This window comes from Alternaria metachromatica, assembly GCF_023757995.1.
Source record: "Alternaria metachromatica strain BMP 0045 chromosome Unknown scaffold_3, whole genome shotgun sequence".
Taxonomy (NCBI): domain Eukaryota; kingdom Fungi; phylum Ascomycota; class Dothideomycetes; order Pleosporales; family Pleosporaceae; genus Alternaria; species Alternaria metachromatica.
The window spans coordinates 489,298-511,319 of record NW_026055494.1 but is presented as its reverse complement, the minus strand read 5'-3'; the positions used below and the strand labels follow the sequence as shown (position 1 = coordinate 511,319).

The 22,022-nt window shown below is 49.8% G+C and overlaps 6 protein-coding genes across 6 annotated transcripts; 1 reads left to right on the top strand and 5 right to left on the bottom strand.

Moving 5' to 3' along the window:
* Positions 1-21: 21 nt before the first annotated feature.
* Positions 22-2,220, bottom strand: J4E83_001826 (uncharacterized protein; the record flags this gene model as incomplete). The annotated part of the gene is made up of 6 exons (XM_049328779.1): positions 22-297; positions 348-743; positions 791-1,383; positions 1,443-1,602; positions 1,655-1,857; positions 2,094-2,220. 6 exons carry the CDS (start codon positions 2,218-2,220, stop codon positions 22-24), a joined length of 1,755 nt encoding a protein of 584 aa, XP_049191751.1.
* Positions 2,221-7,495: 5,275 nt separating this feature from the next.
* J4E83_001825 (uncharacterized protein) lies at positions 7,496-8,285 on the bottom strand (the record flags this gene model as incomplete). The annotated part of the gene is made up of 2 exons (XM_049328778.1): positions 7,496-7,508; positions 7,633-8,285. The coding sequence occupies 2 exons, from the start codon at positions 8,283-8,285 to the stop codon at positions 7,496-7,498; spliced, it is 666 nt and encodes a 221-aa protein (XP_049191750.1).
* A 1,171-nt stretch (positions 8,286-9,456) lies between these two features.
* J4E83_001824 (uncharacterized protein) lies at positions 9,457-10,263 on the bottom strand (the record flags this gene model as incomplete). The annotated part of the gene is made up of 3 exons (XM_049328777.1): positions 9,457-9,730; positions 9,788-10,005; positions 10,057-10,263. 3 exons carry the CDS (start codon positions 10,261-10,263, stop codon positions 9,457-9,459), a joined length of 699 nt encoding a protein of 232 aa, XP_049191749.1.
* A 1,665-nt stretch (positions 10,264-11,928) lies between these two features.
* Positions 11,929-14,019, bottom strand: J4E83_001823 (uncharacterized protein; the record flags this gene model as incomplete). The annotated part of the gene is made up of 2 exons (XM_049328776.1): positions 11,929-13,789; positions 13,841-14,019. 2 exons carry the CDS (start codon positions 14,017-14,019, stop codon positions 11,929-11,931), a joined length of 2,040 nt encoding a protein of 679 aa, XP_049191748.1.
* Positions 14,020-17,665: 3,646 nt separating this feature from the next.
* Positions 17,666-18,994, top strand: J4E83_001822 (uncharacterized protein; the record flags this gene model as incomplete). The annotated part of the gene is made up of 2 exons (XM_049328775.1): positions 17,666-17,745; positions 17,794-18,994. The coding sequence occupies 2 exons, from the start codon at positions 17,666-17,668 to the stop codon at positions 18,992-18,994; spliced, it is 1,281 nt and encodes a 426-aa protein (XP_049191747.1).
* Positions 18,995-19,042: 48 nt separating this feature from the next.
* J4E83_001821 (uncharacterized protein) lies at positions 19,043-20,849 on the bottom strand (the record flags this gene model as incomplete). The annotated part of the gene is made up of 2 exons (XM_049328774.1): positions 19,043-20,748; positions 20,810-20,849. The coding sequence occupies 2 exons, from the start codon at positions 20,847-20,849 to the stop codon at positions 19,043-19,045; spliced, it is 1,746 nt and encodes a 581-aa protein (XP_049191746.1).
* Between the last annotated feature and the right edge of the window lie 1,173 nt (positions 20,850-22,022).

The following is a 22,022-nucleotide window of genomic DNA, read 5'->3' as shown; positions in this document are numbered from 1 at the left end:
GACCGCCTAGGCAAACGCGACTCACTTCGCGGAGAATTGCGCAACCAGTATTTTGTCCATGCTGAACTTTCTGATCATAAAGCTGACGATGAGCGCAGTAGCTGAGAGACCTGTGACCATGACGAAGACCGAATCGAACCCTCTCATGTACGAAGAAAGAATGGCACTTTTCTGCGGGGAGTCCGCCATTTTGCGCAAGGCGAAGATGTATTGCTCAGAGTCGTGAGCGATCGATGTGGGCAGTCCTAGCTCTGAAAGCTTGTCGGACATGGAGTTGGAGAAGACCGACCCTGCGAGCTTGAAGGAGTCAGCATTGGGAAAGGAGGTCGGATGAAGGCTCAACTTACGGCGACACCGATGGGCATACCCAGGCTTCGGAGAAAGCCATACATGCTCGCGGCCATTGCTGCATCTTCTGGCTTGGAAATGGCCTGAATACCAACGTTGAGACTTGTCAGTACCATACCCATGCCAATACCAAGTACGGCAAGAAGCGCTGACGTGACAACAGTTGTTGAATCTACGTCGAGCATAACCTGCAACCCGCATGCAAGTGTCGTAACCATCCAGCCACCCCAAATCGCCCATCGGAATCGTCCAAGACGCGTCGTCAATATCGAAACAATAACGGAACTGGGAACCGTGAGGAGGACGACCGGTAGCATGTCAATACCCGCCTGGGTAGGATATCTCCCGCGAACACTCATATCGTAGAATGGCCAGTAGTACAAGGTCGTGAAGAGCTTGATATGTGAGCTTGTATCTGGGTGATGACTGGATGGGAACTTACTAGTAGGCCATTGATCAGCGCGTTGTAAAAAGCGGCGATTGCGCTCCAGCTTTCGAACACTGCCAAAGGCAATAGGGTGTGCTCTTTTCTGTACCATTGCCACAGGAAGAACGCAACGATTCCTGTCATCCCCGCGATGATAGGTGCAAGAGTCGCAACTGAGTCCCAGGGATGCTGGATGCCGCCCCAAGAGATTCCAATCAACAAGCTCGTCATGCTGCCAATGAAGAGTACTGCGCCCAGCCAATCCACCCGCTTGAGCTTCTCCTGGAATGTGAGTTTCGCCACCGCGTCAAGGCGCACGAACAAGATCGCAACAGCGAAGCCGATAGCGCAGAATGGATAGTTGATGTGGAATGCCCATCGCCAGGATGCGCTTTCCACAAGCTTACCACCAACCACGGGTCCGATGATGGACCCTATGCTCCAGCATCCGAGAACCATCGCGAAGTATTTCGGACGTTGTCTCAGCGGCACGATGTCGCAAAAGATGACTTGTGTTAACGTTATAATCCCACCGCCACCAATTCCTTGGATGCATCTTCCTCCGAGCAGCTCAGTGAAATTGTCTGCGACTGAGCATAGTATCGTACCTGTATTGTAGAGGCATGGTTAGCGACCATCCACGACACAGAATGACACCCAGACTTACCGACTGTGAAGAAGAGGAGCGAGGCGATGAGGAGCTGTTGCCGGCCGAAGACAGCGGATATCGATGCGATGACCGGTTGGAAGATGGCAGAGGTGAGAAGGTACGATGTCCCCGTCCAGAACGCTTCAGCCGAAGTACCATCAAGCTTTTGTGCTATTACCTGTGGACTATGTCAGAACTTCCTTACAGCACTGAGTAAGAGGATGACTGACCGGTAGTACCGTGACTAGGATTGTGGCATCCAGCGCCACCATCAATGATATGAAGCTTAGACTGATCATGATTACCAGCTCCTTCTTTTGTGGCTTCCATACATCGGGCATCTGAGTCTCGCCTCTCCTTCCAAAGTTCTCCAAGGACATGTTGTCGGTCATCCACGGCGAGTGAGGAGATACTGGATCTTTGACAGACGAGGCTGTAATGTCTCTCGAGAATTCTTGCCAATCTTTTAGTTCTAAAACAGTCAGTGGAAAATCTTCGGAAGCCTGAACTCTTGCTGAGGTGTGCCAAAGTCCCCCAAAATCGGACACAAGCGAAGTTTATGGGCTGTGGACTCAGCCATTGATACCATAGCACTACGAAGCGCCATGCACACTACTGTACGGTGATATAAGAGTTCGGATGTACAGCCCTGCTGTGCGATATGCTTACCTGTGTTAAGCCTGATGTGGTCGTGTTTCCACGCACCACCAGGCTCGCTGTATTCATCGGTGGGCGTACTGCAGGAAGAGTCCCACTTGTCAAAGGTCGTCTCGTTCGGATGACTGCCGGCCGCCATTGGGGGCGAAATAGGAGGAACGAGGATTGGGCAAAAGATCACTTCTCCTAGAGACCGAGTGAGTGATATGGTGGCCTCGGAGTCGATTGGGCAGTAAAGACCGGTGTCGATCTAGCTTCGAAAGTCGAAAACTAGTTGGGAGATTGGTTTACAGCGAGCGCCCGCTTCTATGGTCGAGGCTCACCTAAACACATATGCAGCTCCCGGATTGTAGTTGCGTCGTAGGCATTGAACATTGTGGCACTAATTCACGATGTCGTTGTTTTGCCTTCGCGCCCAGGCCGACCGCATGTCTGAACGAGCTCTCCCAAACCTACGGGAAAAAAACAACTTGGTCCCCTTAGGGTAACAGCCGTGGCGTATCTTGACACGGGTGGTTGTTTTGATGATCGCTGCAAACGGCCAGCGCGATCCGGCTTCTACGTTGACACGTGCTCTGAGCCAGTCGAGGCCCGACTTCGTAGAATCGCACACTAAGGCAACTTGAAGGACCCAAGGCGCAGCTGATGTGTCTGGGGCTATCTGGCACCCACTTCTATGCTGTCAGATAGTAGCCTCAGCCAAGCCTTATACCAGCTCGACGAATCATATCGCTCATTGTCAGCACGGCAACTAGTGTTGGCCTTGACTTTGCGCAGCGGGGAAGCGCATCTACCACTGCACTCCCGCTGTGCTGCACAGTCCAACATGTGGCTGGCCTGCCAAAAGAATGTGGGGGGGCCGTACTCGAAGGGGCGCATAAGCCTCACGGACACCAAGCGTTTCCGAGATCCTCGCCTAGGGGCTTTTTGCTATTGAGAACCGTCCCAACTGAATAACGGTACCGGGACAAGACCCGTGTGCGCTCCAGTGTGTTTTGCAGGATAGAACGTGCACAGCCTTTCTCCTTTCAGACCATGGTCGGTCGCCGTACCCTCTCGCTGACTAGTAACCGAATAGGAAACATGAAGCGAGCTAAAGAAAGTCCACTGCAAGGCCGATCAATCCTATGGAAATTTCCGTCCGACTTCCAACGCCCTACGCGTACGCAATTGACATCAACAAGTCTCTGATGGCGTATCGGTTGGCTTCCGGTATCCCGATGTGTTCATGCTGGATCCTGCAAGTTCTCATCTCGTTGCTTTGTTTAGAATTTTTGCCACAGTGACAATACACAGAGTCTTTCAATCTCTTTACATTGGACATATCAACAACCAAAGAAGGTGGCATTGTATCCAGAACCGCCACACTATCGTCACCAGCCTCTTCGGACTTCTTTATCTCCGCATCGGGAACCACCCATTCGACGAGTATCATGCCAAACCATAAGACTACCAACGACACAATCCCCGACTTTGAGCTCATCGCTCCCTCCATATGGGTTCATGATCCGCCGCTACCATTCCGTGCTACACCTTTCTCATCGCAAAATAGTGTGGCACCGTCACTTATTCTGCTATGCACATGGACAGGAGCCCAGAACCGTTATATCGCCAAGTACACAGCAGAATACAGAACTCTTTTCCCTTCATCACGTATCATGGTTATCACGACTTCCGCGAAAGATCTCTGCTTCAGAAATTCCGCACGCAAACAGTGGCGCATGAGACCCGCCATCGAACGCATATCCAGCTACCGGTACCTGGCTGCTCAAGAGCTCAATAGTGGAATACTGCTACACGTTTTCTCTGAAGGAGGAAGCAACAAGGCCTGCGAGCTAGCAGAGGCGCACTACAGGTTCACCGAGAGACGGCTTCCGGTCTCAGCCTTGTGTTTAGACAGCACACCAGGCCATCCACGCTATCTACGCTTATGCGAGGCCCTCAACAAATCGCTACCTCAGATACCGGTTGTGCGTCACATTGCTATACTATTCGTCAGTGTAGTGCTGGGCTGCATATGGATTTTGTACACCGGTATCAAAGGATACGAGAACAACGTCATCAGTCGGACTCGAAAGCGTATCAATGATCCTATCTATTTCGACCCCACAGCACCACGTTGCTATCTTTACTCAAAAAGCGATACGCTTATCGCTTGGCAAGATGTCTACGAGCATCTGGAAGAGTCAGCATGCGCTGGTATGCCTGTCACTGAAGTGCTGTTCGAGAAAAGTGGGCATGTCGGACATGCGAAAGAAGAGCCGAGACGGTACTGGGATGCTGTTTTCGCGACATGGCAAGACGCACAAATCCTGGAGAAGGAAAACGTGTATGCCAAGTTCTCCGAATCAGAATTTCTGGTGCTAGATCTGCCGAAATTTCCGGACTTCTCCAAACAGAGATGGAGCAACGGCGGATTTCAACGCATTTCCTGTTGAGCTGTATTGTGGTGAATGGGGAATTACTTCGCTGATCACTCATACCTGGTTCCGATCCTATTCCACAAATCTAATTTCTTTGTTCTATAAAACGAGTTCGTTGTTGCAATTACACGCCTCTCTGGCGTTGTGGCACTACTTCTGCTATCCCTTTTGAAGGCACACTAAACACCGCATATGGCGGACTGGCCATTGGAGAAACGTTTTCTTTGTCATACTTTCGTGTCGATCATCAACTCAGCGCGACTTCCAGTGTTCAGCTAGTCCTCAGATTTGCACACACCTCGGCATCCAGGACTTCTAAGGTTACCGTTGAAGGATTTGTTAAAATGCAGATCGATAAGACTTTGAGGTGGTACACCATCAACCGGGTCACTGGGCCATTACCGCTAGTGACTATCGCGGCCGGGTTTGCCTAGCGTAAGATCTAGCGTGGAAATGGCTTTCAGCCTGACGCCGCGTGGCTGCACCTCACAGCAACAACAACAACTTGTTCCTTGGCGTGTCTTTCAGGTTCAATAATCATACTGCAGGCATAACATCGGTACGCCGATGGTTTCGCTACACACTGATACCCGAAGGTCTCCTTGCGAGCCATCGTCAGCCCGGAGGCTCCAAAGAACTCGTTGAAAGCTGCCGTGTTCGTGGCCCCCTGGTCGAATGATACTGCTATGTGAGACTGCCTGCAGTCAGCTGTCGTCATAGTATCCGCACAGCCTGAGATCGTTTTGTCAAGGCCAACCCAAAGCTGATGTTCGGCCGTCAAGTCTCGATCGGCTCAGCCACCACCTGCATGACCCAGTGAACAACACATCAAGACTGCCACATCTTGTGTCAGGCTGCAAAGTGGCAAAACAGAAGAGACAAGGTCTACGGGATAGTTGTTGCTGCATGTAAGATCTATTCAGACCCCGAATTAAAATAGGAGCAGCACTACCAAACTCGCATGTCAAGGGAAGCCTACTTAACCTCGTGGGGATTGGATAAACCCCAGGGCAGCTACGATGCACATGTGATATCATCGCTGGAAACAAAAATCAGCGTACTAGCGGCATCAAAGTGCATACGTATGCAAGTGTGAAGATTTAAATGACAAGTACAAATCTGCGTCCACGGTGGAATGGATGCAAGGTGAGCACACGTATATATATACATATAGTTGTCCGTTCAAGTAACACGGGCGTATGCTACTACCTTCCCCGGATATGAGTAGCCATCAACATGATTTGTATCATTTGCTGCCTCTGTGCTTCTTGAACCTTGCTCAATGTCAACGTCGAATAACCTACCGCAGGTCTGCAAGCTAACTGCGATAATCCATCGAACCACCGTAGAGCCTCCCACGCCTCCTTTCTCCATTCGATGTTGCTATCCCCCAGAGCAATCTGATCAGTAGCTATCTTCCCAAGAACAGCCAGCAACGAGGGCAGCGGCGGTAGTCCAATACCACCTTTGTATTGTCGAGACCGCACAATCTCCCGAGTAACGAGTACGATAGACTTGTATGCGTCGATATGAGACACCCGTCCAGCTACATATAGTCGTCGCGCGATATTATCGCACTTAACCATCATAGAAGCGTCGATCCACTCCGTCTTGTGGTCACAGTCCACCCAACGCCAACGACCATGCAATAGCTCGAGACAGCCGGCATCTTGCTCTTTAAAACCCGAACGGCTTATATTCAGTTCTTGCATCCACAAAGGCTTAGTATTGCTGGTACTCCCCTGAAGCTGGCTTGCGGAGAGATGGTGATTGTCGATAAGCGAACGAAGAAGCGGGAACATGGAAGCGTGCGGGAAAGACGTTATACCAGTATTGAGTACCTGGAGTACATGGTATACGTCAGGAATAGCTCCGAACTCGAGCAAGATCTTTACCACTTCTTGATGATTGCGTTGGATTGCAATGTCTAAAGGATCAAATCGAGGCAGCCAGACATCGGTGCCCATAGGAGCTCCTGCGACACTCACGATACCCTGTTCCAGGAGAAAGCGTATGACTTCGACGTTGCCGCTGTGGAGAATCTCGTGATATGCGGCGATAACTTCCGGGTCCATTTTGAGCATGTGCTTCGGTCGCTGGTCTTCCTTGAGGAAGTACTTGATACAGTTCAAGTTATGGCTCTCCATAGCAAGACGGAGGAAATCAGGTCGATCTCGTTGCGCGAGACGAACGAAGCGTGTTCGTAAGAAGTTAATTAACTTGTTTGCTGCTCGCAGAGACTTTACATTTAATATACTAGCACTAGACAACCTAGATAATCTAAATAATTAACTAAATAACTTATTTCTTATAATAGCTACTTAGCTATTACTATAATACTTTTTTTATATATTTTTATTTTTATTTTTTAAAATAATCTTATAACTTACTAAAATAGCTAATATTTATACTTTTTAGTTTATATTTATAAACTAACTATTTAAAATATTTTACTTTACTTAAGTAAGCTAAATACTAAGTAGTTAAAGTTACTAAATAAAATTTAATACTACTACTTTTTTAGTAATTAAAAAGTTTTTAGCTACTTAGTTTATACTTATAAATATTAGCTATATTTATATTTATATTAGTATTTTTAATATATATATTTATATACTTTAATACTTATTAAAAATAAAACTATACTTTTAAGTATTATATAACTATTTAGCGTATAGCTAAGCTTTAAAAAAAGTACTACTTTTAAAAATAATAACTTATTAGTAATAAGTAGCTTATAATTTTACTACTTTTTTTATTATAATAGTAGACTTTAAAAAAGCTAAAAATTATAAAAAAATACTAAGTAGTAGTAATTTACTATTAAAAGTAAGCTAAGTATTTATATAAAAAATAGTAATTATATTAGTAGCTATAGTTATATATATATTATATTTTTAAAAAGTAATACTTACTATAGTTACTTTTTATATATTTTTTTTTTAACTTATATTTATATATAGTAATTTTATTTTATAGTTACTATTTATTTTACTTTATAGTACTATAATAATATAAAGTAAAATAAGCTACTTATAACTTTTATAATATTAATAACTTTAATAAAAAGATACTTTTATAAATAAGAGAAATTGTAAGTATAATACACTGCTGCTCGCAGATAACACCCTCTTATGGTTGCCTTGATGGCTTCTATGATGACATAGAATTTGTCTTCACACTTACACTCGGTTGTGGTCTTAGAGTAATCGTGGACAGGGGCGTAATGCTTGCAGCTTTCGTTGTCCGTCTCCAAACCCACCTTCACTTTGGCAAGCAGATACTCAATCATTACACTCTTGCCTGTGCTAGCTGCGGCTTCAAGTACGCTAGGGAGATGATCAACGTGATAGCCGAAGTGCTGTTCGAGGAAGTCCGTGGTGTGGTTCAAGAAGTGTGCGACAGCTTTGAAGTTGCCGACTGCTGCTGCCCCAGCTAGAGCGTCCGAAAGGGGAATTTCTGGGTCGACAATCCGGGGATAAGCCGCTACCAGATATTTCTTGATCCAAATGGCAAGACCTTGTCTGAGTCGGTCACGCGGGGTAGTGGCTACGACGGCTCGGACAAGATCCAAGATGTACTGTTCCCGGAGCTCAATGACGTTGTCATCAGGTAGATTGAAGCGCATAAGAACATCAACAAGCTTGTTGATGAATGCTGGGAAAATGTCCAAGTAGCCATCTTGACTCCGAATGCGGTTCAATAGGTAGGTCTCCGCATGATCGACCACGAACTGAAACGGAGACTTCGCTTGATGAAGCTGCAAGCCGGCCGATTCCATAAAAGCTAGGTACTTCTTGATTGGAGTCTTGGCGAGCAACTGGTGGTTCAGGACCGCGGCAAAAGACCCTAGTGTTATTAGTGGTGATGGACGATACTGGCACCTTGGAGACTTACTGCAGACCAGACGTGTACGAAAAACTTCGTCTAAAAGAGCAGCTTCAGAATAATGTTCCAAAATACTGTTGAACAATTCAGAGGGTAGCCCGAGGAGAAGCATGACTGAGAGCGTTCGTGATCTTGCGTCTTTGCAACAGCGAATTGAACTACGTGGATCTAGGCCGTCTAATGTAAATCGGAGTTCATATGATAGAAGAAAGAATTGAGGATCTGATGACCGCTGAATGCGAAAGCCTGCAATGGTAAAAGATTGGGCCAGCAGAGGGGATTTAAGGCCAGGATTTAGTAACGTGGTGTAAAGTCAAGGTCCGACACTAATGGCAGTGGGTACCTAGGTAGCCTAGAATCGTAAGACATCGAGTGAATATTTACCTCTGTCAAATGACCAGGCAATGTGATCTTACAGTAGCGGTAAAGAATAGTCTTTGGCAAGTACGACCATTTCCTAGGTCATCGTCATCGCCGCAACATCTTTGCTTCGATTACTTAGATACTCCTCGAGAGAAGTACTAGCAGCGTCGAAACAAATATTCACTATCCATTGAGAGTTCTTAGCTCTGACTACATGTGGCCGTGCGAATGCTGCCTAGGTACCAAGGGTTCAGTTGGTAGTGGCTCGCTACTGTACTGTAGCTGCGAGGGCCTGAAAAGTGTTGCTTCAGACTTTTGCTGATCTCCATTGTTTCAAAGCAACGGGCGATATACATATGCTCGTGACCGAAAGGTATGTCATTGGGGTAGTGTACTGATGCTGGAGGTTCAGGGCGAGCGCGAGCATCCTTATCGATAAGCACTAAGAGCAACCACCAATCATGAGCCAGTTTCGCAAGATCATGTGGGTCTCGTTCTTGGCGATCTTCCGCTTCGCAATCGCCGCTTCCTCCCTCGCTCAGCTTACCACTTGCATCTATCCAGGGTGTCGTCTCACGGATGCGTTACAGCACTTGAGCATATCAGGAAATGCTTCATATATCAACTATGAACCGAAAACTTCGTTAAAGACCGATAGGAACGCGCCCACTCAACACCTCCAGTTTCGCCTCACGATTTTCTCAGTTCGCATCAATCTTGCCGATCAAGAACCTTGGCGCAGGTCCAGCAGCCTCATCCGAGTAAGAGAAGTGAGCGGCAGTGATAGTAAGCGTACCAACGCATACAAGATCACCGGTAGCACAGTATACCTCCAGGTCTTCGCTAGGGTAGTCAGAGATGCCACCACGGTTCTGGAGATTTCGCGTGTAGCCGAAGAGCACGACACCCTTGACCTGATCGCGAATGGTAGTAGAGAGCTTGGGAATGGCACCTGCGATCACTGCGGTACCCTGACTGTTGAGGTGTTAGACATGTCCTTAAGGTGGGAAGGCGTAATGAACAAGTACGTACCTGTAGCCGCCAGCAACGATGGGAGTGTCGGGACATTTCTGATTTGCTTGTTCGAACAGGCCCACAGCTTCATTAATCGCAGCCTGGGAAGTGCCGCCAGGCAATGCGTTCGAGCCTAAATCAGCCGAGTATGGACCGCCAACGCCTTGGACCCACACATTGCTGGCACCATAGTTGCGCTCAAGAGCACTGGCTACTGCAGGGCCGGTAGAAGCGCCCTGTCAACGTGTAAGTCTCACGCACACAGTTACATGCGGTATGTGACATACCATATTACCACTCTCAGTGGAAGCCCTGGCAAAAATGAAGATTGCCTCTGGGCATGCCCCAGCTCGGCCATCCTCGAGTTCATTCCGAGTGGTTGTGCCAAAACCGAACTGACGCGCCTGTATCTCTTTCTCTGAGAATTGAGCTGCCGAGGAAATGGGCGAAGCCGCCGCCAAGGCAGTTATCATTGATAGCGTGAAGTACTTCATGTTGAGGTCCTGTCGAGACTGAGGCACTTGGGAAAGAGGAAGAAGTCGATTAGTGATGGTGCTGAGATGCGAGCGTGCTGTTCAGAAGAGCGGATATCTTTCACATATTTATCTCCTTCCTGGAATAGGGCGCGGATATTCGGCCATCGATCAGCCTTCACTAAGCTATGGCATCCTCGGAAGTAACAACGCAGCATTGACGGCTATTGGATCAGAGAGCTCGCGCTCCAGCGTCCCCATATCTCCACATGCATCCCCCCACGTATGACCTTTCCCGAAGGCACGCATTTGGCAGTGGCTGCAGAGTGTTAGGCTATAGTTGCGGGTCCATCTACGAGTCAGTGCCTTACAGCCACAGGTACTATTTCTCTTTTCACAAGAAGGAACGCTCCGCTGCCATGTCATCCGAATGACGTGCGAATACCAAGAGCGATCTCAGAACTGAGAGTGTAGAAAGCGAAGGGATCAGAGGCTCCATGGGCGGTCACCCTAAAGGTGTGGTGTAGGTACAAAGACAAGCACAAGGAACAGTCGTCTAGCGGATCACGGTAGGTGCCCAAGGAAGTCAGCCTAGGTTGGACGGCTCGGGCATGTGGAAGGCTGGTCGAGATCACGATCCCATCGTTAGAGGAGCTGTGATTCTTTTCGTTTGGAAGATCTGGAAAGGATCTGGGCCTCGGCTCGAGGGACAAGAATGTTGGAAGCCCTTCAGGGATGGCAAGCCATTTACTAGCGTCCGCACAAACACAGCGGTCTCCACTTGCCACCCATGTCCCGTGCAGATCATCATTGGCTCTTGGATCTCTCCAATCGCTACCGATAACCCCTCGCGACATGATGTACATATCGAGATGGCGTGGTTGGCAGTCAGTGAGGTTGCCGGTCCAAGCTGCGCGTTTCCTGTAGCTTCGGGTCTTTAACCTGGAACCGTCTTGTACTTCAGTCGGCGCGGGAGGAACCGGCGAACTCCTTTACACGCTGCTGTTTTTGCGCACATCAACGACTATGCGATTGATTCAGTAGTAAAGCATACTTATTTCTTGACAGGCAGCAATAAATAATCTCGATGCTGTCAATGCAAGAACTCTTATTCAACGTACGGGCGACTGATCGCTTGGTGACCAGTCCGGATTGGAAAACGCGTGGATGTGGATGCTGATAAGCAATGGCAAGAATGCCAAGAGTGTACTATATTGTGGCGCGATATGGCGGGTGGTAGGACGGGTGGTGGTAGATGAGTAACAGTCAGACATCGTAAGATATCTCGCAGCCACAAACGTCCAAGAAAGTGGCATCTTCACGTTGGAGGCGACGATAAGGACATCAACCGGCAAATTAACCAAATAAAAAGCAAGCACCACATCCGTCGGCCTTTTTAGCCGTAGACGTGAATTGAGTAACGAGCGTGGCACGGTTGCTGATGACATCCAAACGAGGGACGGTTTCTACGATAGCAGGTGGCTTTGAAGTATCGTTACCCAGGACGAATCAATGTGGGGGCTGTCCATGTCCGCGGACTCTGCAGCTGGGTCGTACACCCGAGAGCAAGAAGAACGAGACAGATATCTGAATGCGGGCTGACATTAGGCAAGTATTATGAATTGACATTAAGGATAGCTGTGATGGATGAAAGTCTCTGCCACTAAGTATACGCAGACCTCAACATCAATACCTCAACTTCCTTGTTGATCTAGTCTTCTTGATCCACTTGGCATCTCTCTTACTCAGTTCCACTGCACTCCTCTTCCTCTTCGCATCACCGCCACCAATGTTAGCAGCAGTGATATTTCCACACTCGGGTGTTGTCAAGCTTTGGCCAAACTGATCCGCGGCCCAGATGAGAACACCGTTCGACCACCCGAAACCTTCCACGACCTCATACTCTCCGCCTCCACCGGCAGCGTTGGTGCTCTCGTCGGCATACTTCTCGAAGATCGTTCCATTGCCTTGAGAGTCGGGAAGTTGTGGTACTTCGTCAGTCGCGCCGCCAGTGACACGCCATGTGCAGTACAACGAGTCAAGATAGCGTTGTGCGAGGCGGAGTGATAGGTCTTGCGTCCAAATGTAGTCTTCTGTTGATTGCTCATCATCTTCTTCGCTGACCTCGAGAGGGGTGTTGAGCAAGCCTTGCATAAGGATGTATTGGAGAGGTGGCCAAACGTTTGGTTCATCCCACTGCTGACCAGTCTGAAGGTTTGTCGCCGCAATCGCGCCGTCTCGAGACTCGAGAAGCTCTTCCACGCGTCCGTATACGCGCCTCATTGCCTTGGGGTCATTCTTGATGCTTTCAGGAGCAGCGCCTGTCCAGAAAGGGTAGAACTGGGAGATCTGGAACCATATTTGTTTTCCGGCCGGCGCACCTTGAAGTGACAGGGGCGTGCTCGTGTTATCTGCCAGGGTGTATACGTTCTGACTGCTGCTGGTTAGGTTGTAGTCGAAGTAGCTGTAGTGCTCAGGTGACCAAAGGAACGTAGTCATGGCCTCGCTACGGTCTGCTGCCCGACTGGCCCACTCGCGCGCAGCAGTGTAGTTGCCTTGATGACGATGGAACTCAGCAATGGTGATCTCATTGTAGTAAAGGATCGAGTTGAGCTCCACCGGAATAATCTCAATCGTGTTGAGTGAGCGAAGAGGGAAGAACGTATCCGTGACGGCGTCAGATGGGTTGGCTATCCAGCGTGCCGAATAATCCCATCCACTCTCTGCGCCCGAGGCGAGATTAGAGTATAGTGTCGCCATTTCAGTCTCATTGAGCGACTTCGTTACGTTGAACTCTTCGCCCTCTTCGTTGAAATAGGTCGCGTTGTTCGCAGTCACGTAATCCTCGTAGTAAGACTCAGGTCGTGGCTGGGTGTTCGACACGGCATAGTGGTTCAGAGAGTAGTTCATACCGGCGCGCTCGAGCGTTACAGTACGGTTGTTCACCCAGAAGTCATACTCTTTCTCCAGAATAGGTAGCGCTCGTTCAAGAAGAGTATAGTTCTGGGTGTATTCGACGTAGACCCGAACCATCTGGGTAAGTAGTGGTGGCTGTGATCGATTCTCGTAGTATCGCCGGGCGCCATTGGGTACGAAACCAATGTCTTCGACAAGATCCAGGAAGTTTTCGATGATGTTCTCCGCAATCTGAGTAAAGGATCCCTGGGTACGGAGTAGACCTTCGATGATCCAGAATGAGTCCCAGTAGTATGGTTCTCTAAACCGACCACCAGCTACTACAAAGGTACGGTTGACAGGAAGGAAAGAGTTGACGCATTCGGAGCAGTTCCCAGCCCCGACATAACGGCGCGTCAAGTCCGGCCAGATATCGATAACCTGACGAGTGAAGTCTCGAACGACAGAGCTGTTTACGTTCTCGAGGAAGTCTGGCTGAGTTTCCAGCTCATCGGTGGGTACCTCTTCGAGCTCTGAGCCGGCTTCGCCAAAGTACTCGGAGAGAAAATCGTTGAGCGCGGTGTTGTTCTCGATTGGCCTTGAGAGTTCGGCGAATGCTGCCAGGACTTCATCGAGTGGGCGCGTTGTTGGCCTGCCATCAATGAGCCGTGACCCACTTCGACTTTTTATCTACAGTACTTACAAGTCAACGAAGGTCTTCGAATCCGCAAACGGCCTTGCGAGTTCAATCTCGCGAAGTAGGTCGCCGTAGCAGTAGATAGGAGAGTCGCAGGGTGCGATTACGCTGCCATTGATGAACAGCGCGTTCGCCAATGGCGCGCTTGTGATGAGGGCAGCAGCCAATGAACGCATTGACACCATGGTTGAGGTTCAGCTCTTGTCAGCAAAGAAAGTGATGAAGCTGAACCGATGCATGGGTAAACGGTACTGCCTACTTAAGTACTCGGCCCTACGAGCTTAGTACGCAAGGAAACCTGCCATTCACCGAGTAGCCCGGGTACTTTGACCGGTTCGCACACGTACGTGGCTGGCCAGAGCACGACGAACGCGCATCGTCATCCTTGGCAATGTTCCCAAAAGTACCCAAGTCGTTCTTCGGCATCAGCAAACGGCGTATCAGAAGCGTGCAGCTGCTGATAAAATGTGGGGAAGTCAAGCATTCCCCGCGAGTGCGGCTGTCGAAAATGTCTTAGCGTGATGTCATCGCCGTCAGCCCCGGTCCGAACCACGGAACACAACACATGGACGGCATGGCAGATTCTGCTCACCGCGATTTTGACACTACCTCACAGCTGTCACTCGTTTCCAATCCGATGAAACAACGAGAGAAAGATGCAGTCAAGCAAGACTACCTAGGTATATACGGTGAGAACGATGGAGGCACAACAGGTACTATTCTCTAGGTCAAAGCGCGTGGCTCCTGCCCGCGATCATGTACGTCGATTCTTCGTCACATGTCGCGTCAATGTTTATCCTGTGATACTCGATCAACTACGGCAATTGGAGTTCTCCACATGTGCGCGACTCGTACCCCGACACCGGTGTTCAGTTTGTCGGAATAGCAGAGAAAGCAGCCATGGGCGCGTACAGCAGCGACACCACCGTCACCCCATTAATTCATGCACACCGCCGTATAGCGAAGAAAGATCAACCCGAACGTTCAGCTATTGAGCATCTACCATTACATTCATAGGCTATCGTAAGCTGTCATTTATTATTGATTATTCATCCCCAAAGAAAATTCTTAATCCACCGCAAGACAAAGGGAGATGACTTGATGGCTTGCTACACCGCACCTTAACCGCTTGTCCGTACTGGAGTCTCTTGTGTAGAAATCTCTTGTGTGACTTCGACCAAAGCTCCTCCTCCAGCTTCCAGTACGTATGTGGAGCTGGCTGTTCCTGTCGTAGCGCACACCTGTACATTAACTACATTGAGCCCTTGTCTGACTTTTCCAATTTCCAGATCGCACAACAATAAGCCCGAAAGGACTTTGCAATGTCCAGCGACCTGCTCCTTCTCACTAATAGTCAAAATGCCTGCTTCATTCTGGAGCACGATCTTCCACTCGCCATCGTATAACGCTGGCCAATCCACGGGCATCATATCTACGTGTCGGTCCTCGGCCGAACGAACAAAGTAAAGTGCCTCATATGAATCGAGCCGAAATTTATCCAGAAACCCAAGTTTGTGAAGAATTCGGAGGTAATCAAGAAAATCGCATATACAGCTCACGGCTGACAGATGATGCGAAGCATGTTCGAAAGCCCAAGTAGTTTTCGGGATACGCTTTATGGCACGTAGTAAGGGCAGCAAGTTCCATTCCTGTATATCCCAGTCTTCTTCTTTCAGATGCACCGTAACGTGAGCTAGTGGTGGGAAGAAAGTGTTGTTTGGTGCAAATGTATCGAGAAAGCGAAGAAGATTGGAGAAGTCGATGAAGGCATCCCAAGCCTTATAGAACAGCGGCCGAAACTCCGTACGCAACTGCTGGCATGTTGAGATCAGACCAAGGGAAGATTCGTGGGCTGTGTCACCCTGCTCGTCAGGCGGAAGACTTGGTACGTGCACCATATGTGTACGGAACATGTTTTCGAATATGTCATGCTTATCTTCGATGGCGAAATCATACACTTTGTTCCGTACTTCTCCTGGTAGACGAAGAAAAGGAAGCGGACCCGAGTCGGCTGTGGACACGTCTGGCTGATCGATGAGGTAGGGTGAGTGATGCAAGTCGGACATCGTGAATTCGCGCTCTTTGGGTTGAGGGAGCCAGTTGATTATAAGCGATCGAAAATACTTGAGGTCGCTCAGAAGGGCAGCCACAACTTCAGTGAACGTACGTGCGCCTTCATGGCGTCTGGTACCTGCTCCTGGGAATCTTCGCACTGTATGCCAGTGAAATGTCCCTTCGTTCCCAGGTCATGCGATTGAATGAACCTCCGGCTGTGGCGAGTAGACTGGAGAGGCTGCACTCAGTGTATGCCTCGTGATGGACTGGCCATAGTGTTGCGAAAAACGTAGTTGCCCAGCGGCGAGTGAAGGAGAGTACTGTCGTTTTGTCGCTGGAATAGCAAACAACGCTGTTCCCGTAACACCAATGTCGCATCTCTTTTGCATTCCTCAGCTCTTGAATAGAGGTGACGCGAACGTCTTGATCAAATTCTCATCCCAACATCCTCGCCAGGCCGCCCAAGCTCACATTTAGACTAAAGCTCAACTTCACGCCCTTGGCTTGGGCAGTAAACTCCTGACTGTGGTGACTCCATTCTCTCCGGATTTGCGCACGTTGCTGCAGGGCGCCGAGTTTCCTTGGTAAGGTCGTCGCTCTCTTTTCGCTCTCTACGCGTGCGAGGATTCTTCGTTGCATGTTCATTGTGTCTTGCAAGATTGGTCCCATCATGGCTTGGACGCCCACAACCTGATGTGGTGGTATATTTTCGGAAACAAGTCTGCCGCTCCGAGTCTGGGCGAGGAAGCTTTGATACCGGTAGGAATGTAAGACAAAGTTCTGGATGTCTGTTATGACGTTCTTCTGGAGGAATGTAACAGCAGACTTGTAGTGTCGCAGATCCCAAACAGTCGCGTTCTTCTCGGTTATCAGTAGAAAGTTATCTCCGGCGCCTAGTGCTACGAGGCGGGGTCTATCAGTCCAACTCCCATCCTGGATGTTGTTCTGCAGGGCAACGAGTAGAGGTCCTGGAAGGTTTTTCCAAAGATACGAAGTATTGTCGTGGACGAAGAAAGATGAGTTGTACGGCCCCAGCGTACACCGGATATTGGAGATGTTGCGGTTTCGAGTGTGCACAAACTCAACTAACTCGGCCGGGAGTCCTGAGCTTTCAACGCGATCTGTTCCATCGGTATCACGCCAGGTAAGGAGAAACGCATCCTCAAAACCTAGGGTCACATGATGGATCTTCTTCAATTGCGAAGAAGTGAGAAATCTTGCCAACTTTCTCGGGAGACGTGCGCTACACCATTGTCAGCGTGATTTGATCAGATTATTCCGTGCAAGCATACATTTCTCGTCTTGACGGACATTGGAAGAAGTGGCTGCCGCGTTGGCCAAACGAGAACGTGGAATCGCACATGTGCCGCCGAAATCTCGGACTCGCTAAAAGGGAAACGCTCGGTCTAGATCGGTGGAAGCGGTGTGGGACGCAGAAACCAGAGTGTCGCTATAAAGCCGCAATGTTGTGAAGAAGCAGACAACGCACGACTGATAGTGTTGACACTCGCCTTGCCAAGGCTCGATCGCTTCAAGGGTGCAAACCGGATAGCAACCATCTGAAACCGTTGTCTGGCAGTGCGCGCGAAAGTTTGGGAAGACGTCACAGTGGCGGACAGTTATCCCGGGGCTGTAAATTACGCGTTCGCGTGTATATTATAAGTCGACTCAAAAGTTCGAGCGCGTCGCTGACATCAGTTGAGCGCGAGTCTCCAGCCCCCCGATACGTGACGTCATAGGTGGCTTTCACCCCAGCCCAATCACGCGCAGCTAGGCATGAGCGGTACCAACACCTCGTTCTTCTCGTTCGGGCTTGACGACAGCTTCATATCCAAGAGCTTTGCGGGTCTCAACTAGTATGCTACCCATTATCTTCCCTACGCGCAATTACTAACAAAACAAAGCCGCAATCTCCCTGCCAGCCTCCAAGATCTCCTTCTCGGCAGGACAGTATCCGATGTTCATTGGGCAGCTCTAGGGCCAGCGCCCGACTCCTGGATTCTCAGCTCGAAAGACTCATCAGGAAAGGACAGTCTACGTTGGGGCCCTGCTATACCCACGCGACTGCAGAGTGTCTTGACCAAAACATGGCATTCTCCCCACCTGCGTGCCTTCCTGGGACCGGACGACTCCTTCATCATCTGGCATCCTGAGCTCATTCGTTGGGCAAATCTTCCGATACCCCTGGAGGATGCATTGCAGTCTTGGTTGACACCTTCGGGATGGCGATGCGGGCCACCGCGCATTGTGACCTGGGGTCCTGAAGGCGCGTTCTTCGCCATGAGCGAGTACGGCGACGTCGTGTACCGCTTAGGAGATTTAAACGCCTGGGAAATCTACAAAGAGACGGTAGAGGAATGGAAAGCGGAAAAGGGCTTCGTTTGGACCGATCTCGCTTTCATTACTCTAGATCCTACAAGTGTTGATCAATTCATCGCCATCCGAAACGACGGGACATGGGCCGGCTCTATCGACGATATCAACGAAGAAGCTTTAGAGACCTTCGCACTCAATTTCTTTGCTCGGGCAAAGAAGAAGACGAAACCCAGCACATCCCAATCTAATGGGCAAATGCCGAATGGTGCAACCAACTCCACGGAAGCGAAACCGGACGCCGCGACGCAAGTACTCTACGAAAAATGGTCTACAGAGGCGGCAGTAATGTTCGCGGCCGCCTCAGCAGCAGCCGGAGGCGCAAAGCCGAAAGCCCCACGGAAACTACAAGTCCGCTCCCAATCAAGCAGTTCAGACGTTGCTCGGCCACCGCTACAGCGCATGCCATCCGCATCACCCAAGTTGCTTTCAATGTTTCCCTATCTGCCCAATACAGTCACAACTTGCAACCTTACGGCGTGTTCGATACTCAAGTCTGAGCCAGAGAGTATACACGCCTGCCAGCATGACGTGGAAAAGCTACTCCGGGCAAGCGGCCTGTATAGCTACGAATGGTTGAGGCAAGAGCGTTTACGATGGCATCCCGACAGATTCGCACGACTATGTGAGGAGGAATGGAGGGAGACGGGGAAGAAGCTTGCGGGCGAAATGTTCAAACTTATGAGCGTGTTGATAGAAGATCTGAAATCGCGTACAGGCGAAGGCAGTTGAGGTAGACTGTATGAGATCTAAATTCTAGGATAGATCGACTGAATGCTATCAAGCTTGTCTAGCAACCAGCCTCAAGCTGCCGTCTTCTTTACCCAAACTCACACTACTACTTGCAGCCACCTCTTCCAATCGCTGTCTACCCATTGGCTGAGCTTGTTCCGTAACCACCTCGTCCATCTCGCAAAACAACATTGCCAAGATCGAACTCTTCCACAGCCTTCCACTCTCCACGCCCCTACTCTCGATATGCACTAGTAGCAGGAAGATGGCCGACAAGGCGATCATCACAGCCGGAAACGCAATCCAGGCCCAGTTGATCTCAATACAGGTCGTCGTGTACCACATCGTCCCTTCAGCGGGTTTGCTATGTTCTTCCATACCGTGGGTACGAAGAACGGTGTTCATCGCATTAGTCAAGTTTGTCATGATGCTGCTGACATGCTCTAGCGGCGCATCAGGCAACTGTCCGCTGTTCCACAAGACACGCATATAGGCGTTGCCATAGCGAGCAGACATGATATCCATAAGAAATTGCTGGCCATAGACAGCTTGGAGATGAGTCTGTATACCCGTCATGGACCCAGTGAATAGAGACCAGACGCAGTCTTCGGGGTACCACACAAGCTCTGCACCTGGGCCTTCTGAGTCCAGGCTAGTTGTGTTGATGGGAGCAGCGTCGATGTTACCTCTGGCGACAGCTAGGTAGCCAGGCGTTTCTGAAGTCTTCACGTCGCACGTGGTTTCTGTGCCGTTGCGAATGGTTTGCTTGGTAGCTAGACGGAAGGAAGTGGCGCCACCAAAGGCTAAGTCCTCGCCGATTCTTACGCTTTTCACCATCTCTTCTTTGAGGACGCCGTTGTGGTAGGTTGCTTTGATGGTGTTGACGGTAGGGTATATGCCGCAGGTCATTGCTTGATACTCTATCGAATCATACGGGACGTATATCATGCCTATCGTAGCTATGGTGCCGTTGTACTTTGGTTCCGAGACGTCGGTCACGAGCTTTCCCGGCCAGCCTGCGAGTGGAAACCTTACGATAGGATCAAAAAGGGTGTCGGAAATGCTCAGAGAGAGTCCAATGTTCCTCGCCTTGGTACCATTCTTCAGGGTGAGTCCGAAGTCGTATCCGAGCGGAACCGTCGTGTTGGTGCTGTTGGAGTTGGTAATCGTCTCGGGAGGAGCCTCGGAACCGGTTGTCGCTCCATTTAAGTAGGTGGATGGGAGATATTCATCGAGCTCACTGTCATAGTCGAGCGGCGTTTCTACCACTTGTGAAGTGGCATTCTGACACCAGTAGCCCACACCCAGAGTTGAAAAGGCCGCTCCATTCGCATCCGGGAACGTGCAATTGCCGGTCTTGCATCCGTAAGAAAGAAGTGTAGTTGTGTCCTCGAGCGGTTGCAAGATTCCGACATCCATTGCCACCGTCAAAGGAAGGTACTCGTCCGCTGTTGTTGGAGACTTCCTTTCCCCACTTTTGTTGAAAGCATTAGATCTGAGTATTCCGACTGCGGCGCTTTCATCAGGACGGAGACAGTCATTGAAGACAATAAGTTGCTGAGCGGCGAACCCTGTGAACGCGGACATCACGGTGACGAAGGCACCCATCGCTGCTATGAAGTATGGCTTCTTGATACGAAGACCGAAGATGAACAGGACAGAGCCCCATGCACCACGACTTGCGGAATCGAATCTTGCCATGTCTTCCAGCTTGCGTGCTTTACGGAACCATTGCCATTTCGATTGACTGATTCCTGTGTCTGTTAGAGGCCGTTCCAAAACGTTCTGCGAATATATAGGAGTATCAAAACGTACCTTCCGCAAGTACCATGGAAACTCCAGCTCTGATCATCATCGAGAAGAGAGAAACGATGGAGTTGATGCTAACAATCTGCGGCCAATCCGGTAGAGGACGGCTTTGATGCGCCATAAGAGTAACGATGAGTCCGATCAGTGACAGCAAGGCAAATATGCAACTGCATGTCTCTGCTGTCCAGCCCTTTCTCCATATTCGTAATATAGCGTTAGTGAACGCCGTCCAGCCTCGAGCGATACCGCGCGGAATCACCAGGAAAGCATCCAGGAAACCCGCGAAGCATCCTCGCGAACCTGCAGTACTTCTTTTCTCCGACTGGCTCTGGTCGGAATCCTCGACTGTGTTGGTCGCTGGCCCTTTGCGCTGTTGGAGTAGCGGGCTTGATGGTGGTGGCCCTGTGGGATCCATGCTGGAAGAAATAGCGATGATGAGCACCGTCTACGTTTGCAGTGTCCCCATACTATATGGCTTCTTTGCGTCAAAGTACCAAGCGGCATGGCAGGGCGTAAATAAGGCGTCCTGCGCTCGCTGTAACGGCCCTGCAGCGCGTACTAGCGAGCTGCACTCATAATGACCAGGGTCAAATTGTCCGACGATGCCATTAGATAGGACTACTGCGATGACCAGTTACCAGTGTTCTGAAGATGTCTCTTGTAGTCCGAGAGGCTGTTACGACCAGCGCATCTCAGTATCTTGTCTTCTGATACCTATGTTATACGCTCCTCCATGTTGTGTGAAAAAGACGCCAGCAGATCCCTGGCCCCGACAGGGTACGTCCCAAACCCAAGCGCTTCGCCCCATCTCCAACTCTTCACCCCACCTATCATTGGGTATAGGGACTAGCTCGGCGGCACTGTGTGACCAAGATGCAGGAAGCATTGCGGGCGGGGGCGGCACGAAGTTGACTATTGTACGAGGGAAGCCACAGAGACCCTGGCGTTAACGTGGTTTCGCCCCAGGTACCCACAAGATTCAGGCACCACTCTACCAAGGAAGGAACGATCGCTGCTCTCACTGCACATACAGTAGGTAAGGGCTATCGCTAAAATACATGTTAACTGTCCAAGACGGGGCCCCTTCGTGTTAAGACTTCTCTAGTAGCTGTCGGAAACCGATCAAGTCAAATCGTTGCACGCGCGTGCCGGGGTTGCTCGGTGTGGCCATGATTCGTCGATCCTGTCATCTTCTGGCGCATGAGCGCATGAGCGCAGG